The sequence below is a fragment of the Zonotrichia leucophrys genome, chromosome 20, assembly GCF_028769735.1.
Source record: "Zonotrichia leucophrys gambelii isolate GWCS_2022_RI chromosome 20, RI_Zleu_2.0, whole genome shotgun sequence".
Lineage (NCBI taxonomy): Eukaryota > Metazoa > Chordata > Aves > Passeriformes > Passerellidae > Zonotrichia > Zonotrichia leucophrys.
This window is the reverse complement of record NC_088189.1, coordinates 15,061,671-15,072,700: the sequence shown is the minus strand read 5'-3', so window position 1 is coordinate 15,072,700 and position 11,030 is coordinate 15,061,671. Positions and strand designations below refer to the sequence as shown.

The 11,030-nt window shown below is 58.3% G+C and overlaps 1 protein-coding gene across 2 annotated transcripts in view; it reads right to left on the bottom strand.

Moving 5' to 3' along the window:
• Positions 1 to 576: 576 nt before the first annotated feature.
• L3MBTL1 (L3MBTL histone methyl-lysine binding protein 1) overlaps positions 577 to 11,030 on the bottom strand; it is a 28,172-nt gene continuing 17,718 nt past the window's right edge. For both annotated transcript variants that reach the window (XM_064730248.1, XM_064730249.1), the window contains exons 13-23: positions 10,681 to 10,832; positions 10,519 to 10,595; positions 10,051 to 10,136; positions 9,402 to 9,512; positions 9,049 to 9,163; positions 8,692 to 8,791; positions 7,602 to 7,799; positions 7,294 to 7,340; positions 6,441 to 6,598; positions 5,757 to 5,819; positions 577 to 4,863 (exon numbers count right to left, since the gene is read on the bottom strand). In XM_064730248.1, the coding sequence (XP_064586318.1) occupies positions 4,729 to 4,863; positions 5,757 to 5,819; positions 6,441 to 6,598; positions 7,294 to 7,340; positions 7,602 to 7,799; positions 8,692 to 8,791; positions 9,049 to 9,163; positions 9,402 to 9,512; positions 10,051 to 10,136; positions 10,519 to 10,595; positions 10,681 to 10,832 (1,242 nt within the window). In that variant the 3' untranslated portion in view covers positions 577 to 4,728. The remainder of the gene's footprint in view (positions 4,864 to 5,756; positions 5,820 to 6,440; positions 6,599 to 7,293; positions 7,341 to 7,601; positions 7,800 to 8,691; positions 8,792 to 9,048; positions 9,164 to 9,401; positions 9,513 to 10,050; positions 10,137 to 10,518; positions 10,596 to 10,680; positions 10,833 to 11,030) is intronic.

Here is an 11,030-nt window from a genome sequence, read left to right as displayed (position 1 = left end):
GCTGAATTGGCTGCTGCACTGACCGCTGCGTTGGCTGCTGCACCGACCGCTGCACTAATCCCTGCTCTGATCCCTGCACTGCCCCCTGCACCGACCGCTGCACTGACTGCTGCATTGGCTGCTGCACTGACCAGTGCCCTGACCCCTGCACTGACTGCTGCTCTCACCCCTGCACTGACCGCTGCACTGCCCCCTGGACTGACCGCTGCACTGACCCCTGCACCGACCGCTGCACTGACCCCTGCACCGACCGCTGCACTGACCCCTGCAGTGACCCCTGCACTGCCCGCTGCACTGACCCCTGCACTGACCCCTGCACTGACCCCTGCACTGACCCCTGGGCACACAGTGACCCCTGCACTGACTGCTCTTGCTGCAGTGACCACTGCAGTGACCTCCCGTGCTGCACAGTGACCCTGCTGGCCATGCAGAGTGGCACCCACGCAGTGACCGCCCCTGCTACCCCACTGCGCAGGGACTGCTCCTGCTGCACCACTGCCCTGCAGCACAGTGACAGCTCCAGCCCTGCAGTGACCGCTCCCACAGCACAGTGACCACTCCTGCTTCACAGGCCTCTGTTGCTCACATTCGTTTATTATTTTAAAACACTGACAAAACACATCACACCATCATCTATATATATAAATTTACCTTTGTACCACTATAAATTTATATATATAGAGCCTTTAAATCTCTGTACATTCAGGACACACAGTTCCAGAATAGCTGCACTGGCTACAACAGAAGGATTTTCATTATGAAAACACAGAGAGGAGGCGCCAATATCAAAAACACAGAAAAAAAGAAATTAAGAAAGAGTGCAAAATGAATGAAAGTGCAAAAAAGCTTTTGTTATCATAATCACACTCCCTCCACAATATGGTCCCCATTCCCCCCTCCAAGTACCAGTGAGCCACAGGCCCCAGAGGGAAGGGCTAGGCTGGAAGAAGGGAGCCAGGCTGCAGCCCTCCTGTCCTTCCCTCTCTGCACCGAGGAGCTCTCCTGGCGGATGAGGAGTGAGGAACCCGAGTGGCAAAGTCACACCCCTCTCCTGGCTCCCTCTTCCAACAACCTCACCACACCCAGGGCCCAGATGTGCCCCTGCAGGCAGCAGCTGCCCCAAGCCCCCTGCCCTCCCAGACCATTGCAGGGCGCTTTTCTCTTCTGAAAGTGCTTGTGATCACCACGGAGAGCAGCAGAGGAGGGCGAGGGCAGGCACAGCCACCCTCCCTGCTGAGCTCCAGGCTGGCTGCTCTCATGGAAATGGAGACCTTGGCTCGCACTGTCCCAGAGCCGCCCATTTCCACTGGGAGCAGGAAAAGTTTCCCAAGAGGCTCCAACTGCTCCCCCGCAGCCAGAGTGAGCCCCCAGGAGACACCCACAGCTGGGGCTGGAGCACAGTGGGACCCCCCCATGGCTCCAGCTGAGCCCTGCCAACACCAGTGCAGGGGCAGCAATGGCAGAAACAGAGACTTGGGGACCTCCACTCAGAAAAACATTCCACTTGAAGAATTCTTCATTGACTCAGAAATGCTGGCTGCAGTCACAACCCTCAGAAAGGCCCCAGAGGACAACCTGTGGGTCAGGACAGCCCACTGTCCTCTCTGGATTCCTAGTGACACGGCAGTAAATGTCCCTGTGAGGAATTTGGTCAGGCAGCAGGGGAAGGACAGAAAACTTTGGTGCTTCTGCCTTGGTCACAGCTGTCCTTAACAGTCCCTGAGGGGGGACTCCCACTCCATGCTCTGTGGGGTTGGAGAACCTACCAAGGCCAGGGGTGCAGCAAACCTTCCTCCCTGCTGGGACCAGGGACAACTGCTCACAGAGGACACATCACATGAGACCCTGGGGTGGGTGTCTGCTGCCTCCACAGCCCCAGAGACCCCCACCCTAAAACAGCAACACACCAACAGCAGGGGAATGGTGTCATGGTACTCCCACAATCACCCATCCACATGTACACAATGCTTTGGGTTTGGTTTAAAGGACACAGAAGGTTATAAGTTTTAACAGTAAATAGCCCTTGACCACCTACAAAGCCTGTAACTCCCTCACCCAGACAAACCCAGCAGCTCTGTACCCCAAGAGGTACATCAGCCTGAGAGGCTGAGGATGCTCAATGCAGCAGGAGTGTGACACAGCTCCCCCCACCCTTCAGTGGGACTGGTGCTCCTGACAGCTGCTCCCAGCACAGAGCTCACCCCTGGGCTCCAGCCCTGCAGCCAGAGGAGGGGCAGCACCCTGGCAGACCGGCCCAGGTCACGTCTGCTTCTAAGAGGGAGGTGAGGAGAGCCCCGTGCAGGAAGTGCTGTGCTGGCACAGCGTGGGGATGCACCTCTGCCAGGCAGAGCAGGGCTTGGCTGCAGCCAGCAGCAGAGCAAGAGCCAGTGGTGCTGGTTGTAGCCAGCCCTGGAGGCAGCCAGGGCTTGGCTCATGGCTCCTCTGCCCCTCAGCAGGATCTTCTGAGCTCCTCACCACCTCTGCTCTCCCAGGCTGCCCTGTGAGACACAGGCTCTCCCTCCTTCACAGCAGTTTCAGATCTGGTGCCTGGGTAGCAGCTCCTGTCCCTGGGATGGTGCTCAGTCCCTTCCACAGCAGGAGGAATGACTTCACACATGGGAATACAGCAGATGAGAATAGGATGCTTTCCTGAAATGGGTCCTTGCAAGCTCAAGGGCTGTGTCCAGTGTGAGGGAGCTTTTTCATTCCAGATCCCACCTGGAAAAGTCTCAGCACCATTCACAGCCTGGGCTGAAGGTCCCAGGCCTCCTCCTCTTCTGCCCCCGCACACAGTTGCCCAGAAAGAGACTCTCCATCAGCTGAAGAGACCAACCTCCACTTCCCACAGAGGAAGGGTGGCTGGGGGACTGACTCTGGGACCCAGGGACACAGCTGCTCCTTCCCACTCCCTCTCTCCACAGCTGGCCACACTGCAGCGCTTGAAAAGATGCAAGGACATAAAAAAGGAAAGGAGAAGGAAAGCTGCCTAAATCAAACCCAAGCAATGACAAAACAAAGGCATGGACAAGTTGCAAGTCCTGCGGGAAGAGCAAGCAGCAGACGTTTCAAGAGCAGGTCAAACATGACCCCAAATACTCAGTAACAGAGACAAAATGCTACATTTCCATGGGAAGCCTCAAACAGGTTGACCCAGATGTGACAGCAGCTCCCAAGGCAGCACAGCTCCAGGACACATTGCTGGTGCACTTGCTCACACCTCTGCATCCCTGTCATTGGGCACTGGCAAAGGGGGGGGTTGTTTGATTACTGGAATGCCATTGTTGGGAATGGAGAATGAAGCAGACCTGGGCTGGGCCCTGGGCAGGTGCCATCTGAGCCATCCTCCAGCACTGCATGGCCAGCCCCTGCTCCAACAGCTCCCACAGGTGTGCCAGGTGATGGACCATGGAGAGCAGTGTGGGGCCTGCCAGGAGGCACAGGGGCTTCTCAGAAGCTGCTGGGACTCGGCCAGCACCCCCAGCAATGTTGGCTTTTCTGGCTCTGCAGCCCCTTGGTCCCTCCTCCATCACAAAGGACAGTGCTACATGAGCATTCCCAAACTGCCTGTGGCCCTGTTGGAAAGGTGCTATGTAAAAGGACAGAAACAAACCAGCTAAGTGCTTGATTTCTTTCAGCTCTGCAGGTAAGGGATCCAGGGACAGCAGAAGATCCTGCTCTTCAGGCAGCAAAACCTGGGTGCCTTGTGAGGGTAAAGAGTGGGGAGAAGGCAGCTTGGCAGAATTGACTCAGCCAACTCAGGAATGCCTTCAGAAGCGACTGTGGATCTGCCTATTGGAGCAATGGATGCTTTTTGTCCTTGGCACCTGTCCCCAACCTAGAGAGGGCCCTGATCCTAATACCACGACCAAAGAGGGCCCAACTTCCTTTCTAGAGGACTCTTTAATAGGTGTGAGTGGAACAAGTTATCCAAGCATCCTTTCTCCCAGAGAAGAGCTGGACAAAACAGTCTGAGGTGCAAGAAGTGGAGCCTTTTCTGCATCCAGCCAGCCCTGACCTGGAAGGGCCCTGAGGCTGCTGAATTCCAGGAAAGAGGAAGAAAGCACAGGCGCTGGTCATGGGCAGAGCAGCTGCCAAGACAGCTGCTCCCCGAAGGGACAAGAGGTGGCCACTGGTTTGCAGTGCAGTGTAGGGGCAAAGCAGTCATCAACTGGCCTCAAAAAGGGGAAGTCAAAAGAATTCAGAGAAAAAGGCAAAATGAGCAGAAGCTCCTCAAGAATGTTCCTTGGAAACGGTGTTAGCACAAGTAGCCCCAGATGATCACACAGAGGGAAAAACCCCAAATCTCTCTCAGCTGCTGAGCAAAGGCAAGAGCAGCCTTGGAGTGGGTGTGAGCATGGCTGCAGGCAGGCAGTCCCTTCCCTGCCTGGGGGACTCCAGTTGGGTGCCAGTCCCCGCTGTGACACCTCCACAGGGCTCCCCCGGCCCTCAGCACCCCTGACCCACGGCAGGACACAGTGGGGCAGCTGGGGCACCAAGCTGGGCCAGTGCCACCTGCACCCTCCCTCCCTGCCCCCAAGGGTGGGCCCAGCGCTGCAGAAGGGCAGCGGGCAGGGAACGGGATGGGACAGGGGGCTGGGAGGGGATGTGTGGCACCGGGAGGACACGAGCGGGACGGGACAAGCTGCGGTCGGCTGGGGGATCTCTGTCCTGAGCGGACAGTTTGGCAGCACCAGTGATGAGGGAGGGTCCCAGGTGGGCCAAGAGAAGTCACTTTAAGGTGTCATCAGCGTTCTTGAACATGAGGATGGCATTGTAGATCTTGAGTGCCGGGCCCAGCTTGACACTCATAATCTTGACGATGTCAGCCTGCGTCAGCAGGAGGAACGCCTCGCCATCGATCATCTGGGAAGGAGAGCAGGGACAAAGGCACTACTGCACACCTGGGCTGGCACTCCTGGGGACAGCCAGCACCAGCATGACCTGGGCAGAAGCCACGGGTGACCCCAGAGACCAGGGCAGGGCCCATCCACAGCACTTCCCCAGGGAAATCCCAGCTGGCAGCTGATGTGCAAAGGGCAGAGGGGGAGAAGCTCTTCAGGGGCCATCCCAGGAGCCCACACTGCAGCCAGGTTGGGATTCTGTGCTGGAGCCCCACGGCACAGCACAGAGCCACCACAACCTGCTCTGAGCAAGCAGCCATCCATTTCCTGCTCCAGGGACCAGCCCTTGTGGACACTGCCCTGGTTCAGCTTTGCCTGCCTGAGCACCCTTAAGGCACTGGGGCCATTCCCAGACAGGCTGTGACAGTGGCTGTGGCCAGGGTGCCCAGGATCAGTCCCGGGTGTCAGAGCCACCCTCACCACATCTGCCCACAGAGGGCCCAAAAACACCAACCCTGACAGGCAGCAGTGCTGGTGAGAGGGGCAGAGGGGGAAGGATGAAGGGGTGAGGAGGAGCAGCTCCCTGCAGGAGGTGATGATGCTCTTCAGGCTGCAGCACCATCCTCCTCCTGCCCCCCATTCACATCCCCTCAGAGGGGATCCCCCCATGCTGGGAAAACAGGGCAGCACAGCTCCCTGGGCCCCAGCAGCTCCCTCCTGCTCCGTGGGGACACAGCCAGACAGCTGCACCCTCCCATGCAGTGGGGCTGCAGGGCAGGAGCACTGCCAGGTGCTGGATGTGCCCTCAGCACCCAGCAGCAAGCCACTGCAGGAAGGCCAGTGGCCAATTCCTCCCAGCCCTGGTGGCAAACAGCTGTCCTTGACCACCTGCTCTCATCTGCCAGCCCTTCTCACCTCATCCTTGAAGAGCTTGGCTTGGTCCTCACAACCCGTCAGAGTCTGCACAAAGCTAAAAACCTTGGAATAAATGAGAGAAATGTCAAGACAGAGCAATGATTCTGGCTGGAGACCCCTCCTGAGCCCACATCCTCACATTCTGAGCCCTGCAGGGTGCCACAGGGCTCTTGGGGCAGAGGCTGCAGTTGCTCTGCCCTCCCATGCCAGAGCCTACCCTTGGCCCCAGGCACAGGCACGGGCCTGAGAGGGGCACCCAGAGGGGTCATGGGGACATCAGGGGATCACTAAGATTGGCTGAGCCCTCTGTGATCATCGAGGCCACCACTGACCAGCACTGCCAAGGCCACCACTAAACCATGTCCCCAGGTGCCACATCCACACAGCTTTTGAACACTTCCAGGGATGGTCACTCCATCACTGCCATGGGCAGCTGTGCCAGTGCCTGAGAGCAGGCAGGGGCTGCTGGGGATGGTGCCTGAGCTCCTCTACCAACTCAGGCCTCAACAGGGGTCACCATGGCTGCCAAGAAAGTGAACAAAGGTAACAGTGTCTCCAGCAGACCCCTCCTCACTAACCCAGGGACATGGCCACTGAAGTGCCTGGTGCCTGTGCCATGGTGCTGCAGCCAGGCAGGGCACTCCCAGCCACGCTGGCACATCAGAGCCATCCAAAGCACCTCACCTCATCAATGGTCCACTTGGCCACCGTGGCTGCTGTGATGCCAGCCACCCCGGGCAGCAGCTTGCAGTGCTGCTCCCAGCACAGGGACAGGGAGCGGTCGGGGTGGGCGGACAGGGCGGACATGAAGAGCGACTGGTGCACGTTGTCTGAGGAAATAGCTGGGGACAAAGCACAACGTGTGACACGAGGTAAGAGATGAGAACATTCCATGCAGGGATCAAGAGCTAGTGGCTGTCCTGTGAGTTAACAGGGTGTCAGTGTATCCAAGTGCTCGCTTAGATGGGATTGGGGATCCTGGGAAAAGAAGTTGAGACAAGCTTGGCTTTGCCTTGTTCTTATGACTTTTAATCATTCATTTTCCACTCACGCCCAGTGGTGGGGTAGGTGGCAGGACAGCCCATGGAGAAAGGGATGTTGGATGGAATATACATCAGGCATCTGCTTGTCTGCATCAGAACCAAATGCCAAGTCAGCTGTCCAGCACCGGTTTCTGTGTGGCAGCAATAATTTGGCAGTTCACAACCACACTGAAATTTTGGGGCACAACTTCCTACTATCTCTGTCTGAACATGTCAAAGCACCACAGAAAATACATGCCATAGAGAGGATCCTAATTCTATGCCCTAAAGCACTCAAAGACTCCAAGTCATAACCCCAGAGTCAAATCAAGGGAGCTTTGTGAGCCCTGGCACAAGGTGGGGACGTCCCTTACCCATGGTCAACTCTGGCAGCTGACCACAAGCCCCTCACTGGGGCAGACCTGTGGGAGCCAAGGGAGCACCCAGCACCCCCAGCCACCCCAGCACCTGCAGCCCTGCTCTGCAGTGACACCATGGCAGAGGATGGCACTTACTCTGGAAGTCTTCCTGCTGGATCTTCCGGTACTTTGGAGGTCTCCCTCTAAAGAGACAGGAACACTGATGTCCTGGGCTGGGCCTGGCCCAGGGCCCTTGTCCCCAGTGCCCAGAGAACACCTTGGCAGTGGGAGCAGGGACCCAAAGGGCCCTGACCCAAAGGGCTGACGGCCAAAGCCGTGGGAAGAGAAAGCGACAGCGGCAGAGCAGGCAGGAGCAGGGCCAAGGAGCCTCTGGGGGCTGGTGAGCCCTGCAGGGTGGGCAGTGGTGGCACAGGGCCCTCCCCGCACGCTGGCTGTGCCCCTACCTGCCGTGGTGCCGAGATTTCTTTCGCTGAGGGAAACCCATGGGGCTCCTCTTGCGCGTTGAGGCCTCGGTGTCAGACAGGTCGGCCTTGAGCCTGCCCTGGTTCTTCTCTGCCAGCGGGCACCCTGAGAGGCAGTAATGGGCTGTGAACCTCCCCGTCACGTGGCCTGAGCCATCGCAGCCCGGCGTGGGGCACTTCCTGGAGAACAGAGGGGACACAAGCGTTGGGCCCAGCTTGGAGCAGCACTGGGGACGAGCCAGCAGGGCCACGCCTCTGCCCCCGAGCACGGGCAGCCATTGCCCTGGCCATGGAAGGCAGAGAAATGATGTGTTGAGCCCATTCCCATGGCCAGGCTGCTGGGGGCAGGAGCAGGGCACAGCCCCTCCAGCTACAAACCTTGGCCCTCTGCCATCCCTGCAACCCTGGGCAAGGAACCTGTGTGCTGATTGAGCAGCTCATTGGGGCTTCCAGAGTCTCCATCTTCCCTGGCCCCCACAGGCATCCAGACCAGCCTCAGAGCGAGCAGTGAGTGTGTGCCAGGAGTGTGGCCAGCAGAGAAACCCCCAGAAGGCACACCTGCCCTCCCCATCCTCACACATCCTCCACCACACTGGCTCTTCCTGACACCAGCCTAGTACTGGGTTGGCTCTAGACCCAGCCTGGCTTCCCTTGGAAAAGGTCCCTCAAGTGACTGCCTGAGCTGGAACCATGCACTGCTCCTTCTTGGGGCGTGCCAGCTCAAAGCATGACAGGGAAAGGCATCCAGGAGGGGTGGAGGGAACAGCATTCTCACAGCTGGTGCCAGTGAACAGCATCTGCACTGTCCTCTGCACAGCCCACAGGTGCCCGTGGTAGGTGGGCACACAGGACACCTCCAGGGGCTCTGGGGCTGCAGGACAGGCACGGGAGGGGCTCGCAGGGGTTACTCCAGCTGGGGCCCAGGGCAGCAGGGGGCAGAGCCAGGTGTGGGTGAGTGCAGGAAAAGGCTGGGTGCTGGTGGGTGGGGGCAGGTGAGGAGGAGCAGAGGCAGAGCTGGCCCAGCCTGGCAGGGAAGCAGCTGTGCCCCTGCAGGCTGTGCCAGGGAGCTCACCTGTGGTGAAAGCTGTACTTGGAGCTCTTGGAGTGAGGGATGCTCTTGCAGCCCAGGCTTGGGCAGCCCCCATGGGCAGAGGAGGCTGGTTCCTTTGGCCCTGCAGGCAGAGGAGAGGAACAGCAGAAAGGCTGTCAAGGCTGCAAGCAGAGGCAGGCAGAGCCAGGGCTCTGCGCTCCCTGCCTGCACCAAACAGGGAGGGCTTTTCCTACTGACACATCCATGGAGTGGCCTCTCCTCCCTGCCCATTCTCAGCAGAACCTGCCCTCCTGTTTCTGCATGGGCAGGTGGCAGTGACAGAGTTGTCTGGCGTGCTTTTACCCTGTGGGGAGGAGCTGACACAGGTGCAGCACTTACTGAGAGGAGGCTGCAGTGGGTGTCCTGTTTTTGAGCACCAGCCCATGGGATGGATGTCCGGATGATCTGCATCAATCCAGAAATCATACACGTGGCTCCAGCCATCAAAATGCACCTGGGGAAGCACGGAGAGGGGTTACCCTTCAAATGCCAGCACACATCTCTGAGGAGCTCTGGAGCCCTCCTAGCTGAGTGCAAGGAGCAGGGTAGAGCTGGAGGGCAGCACAAGGCTCACAAGGCACTCCTGGAGCCAGGCACTGGGACCTGCCCACATTTGCACACTCCCAGTGAGGGGAGGGCAGAGTGAGCCAGCACAGTGCCTGCACACAGGCTCACCGTGCTCCAGCACCCACCTTTATCCTGTGATCTTCCACGTCCTCCACACTGGCCACTCGGATGAAGGAAGGAGTCCTCCTGTCCACTGCCTCCAGCTTCATGTTGACCAGGAAGCCGTGGGGCGGGCGCTGGAAGGGCCCAGTCAGGGGGAGCAGGGAGCTTCAGACTCCTGCCCCCTCAGCAGCTTTCCCAGCACTGTGTCCTCCTCGAGCCCAGCTCCCAGCCCTGGTCTGGCCAGGGAAGAGCCATCCCAGCTCACAGTGGCAACAGGAGAAAGCAGAAACAGCCTCCCTGCATTTGAGCTGCCTTTAACAGATGTGCCCCAGGGAAGAAGGTCTCTAAGAGACACATTTTGGGGATCTGTATTGCAACCATGCTTGGCTGGACGTGGCCACTGGTGGTGGAGTTTGAGACAAAAACTAATCAAGCAAACCTAAATTATTTTCCATCACTCAGCTCCTGCTTAGCTGAGGGCACAGTCATACTCCTCATTTTTCCCAATTTTGAACTCTTTGCCCAGGATAGCCCTGACTTCTGAACCCTGGCCTAGGCCTGTGGCAGGAGAACACAGAACATCACTGGACTTGTCACAAAAGCAAAGATTTGACAAAGAAACAAGCCCAAATTCCTGCCCAGGTGGGGTGGAGCAGATGATGTGACACTCACCACTTTAAAGGCCCAAGCTGGGACAGCAGATGCTCCAGTTTCTTTCAAGTACTTTTCCCAGGTGAAGTTGTCAGGATCAGGATAATCTGGAAGGGGGAAGATGCAGGAGGTGAGACAGGCCTGTAGAAAGTGAGAAAGTGCCCCAGAATGCCTCATTGCCTTTGAGGGCCACCCAAGTCTGCTGGGCACACAGGAACCTGAGAGACACCAAGAAGTGCTGCTATTTTCTCATGGCCCATGAAACCCACAGTGCAAGGAAGCAGAAACAGCTGGGTGTGCACACACAGCTGGGGTCTCCTCGTATCTCTGAGTGGAGACTTGGCCTAACACAAGCACCATGCTGCACCTGAACATGTGTACAGGAGCCTTGGCAGGAAGTTTGTGTCCCCAGGACCCCCATGCCACCCTGGGGAGCCTGTTCCCAAGGGGATGCACTCCCAGGCTGCACCTGACTGATCATTGACTCACCTTGAGGAGGTGTGAGGGGTTTGCCGTGCTCATGACACCATCCAACCGGGTGGATGTATGGACTGCTGGGATCACACCTAGAAAACATACCCACGCTCTTACACAGGGCCCTCTGTGGGTGTCTCCCCAGCACTGGCCCTCCAAGGGCCTCTGTGGCCTTACCAGTAGTCATAAGTATCATCCCAGTTGTCAAAGTGCACCAGGAAGCGATTGTCCACCACGTCAGTCACTGTGGCCACGCAGATCAGGGAGGGGTTCATGCGGTCCACGGCCTCGAGCTTCATGCCCACCTTGAAGCCTGGAGAAGCCTCGTGCTGGCAGGAGAGAGGGGCAGAGCTTTTTCAGAGCTGCAGCCCCGGCTCCTTCCTCACCACTGCCCACGCCTGCTGCAAGGAGGCACCTGCCCAAGCCCTCCCAAAACCAGACCCTGTCTGGCCTCCAGACAGCCTGGGGCCACTCAGGCTCCCGCATGGGCAGTGTGCTGCCGTGCAAGGAAAGAGGAAGTGGGTGAG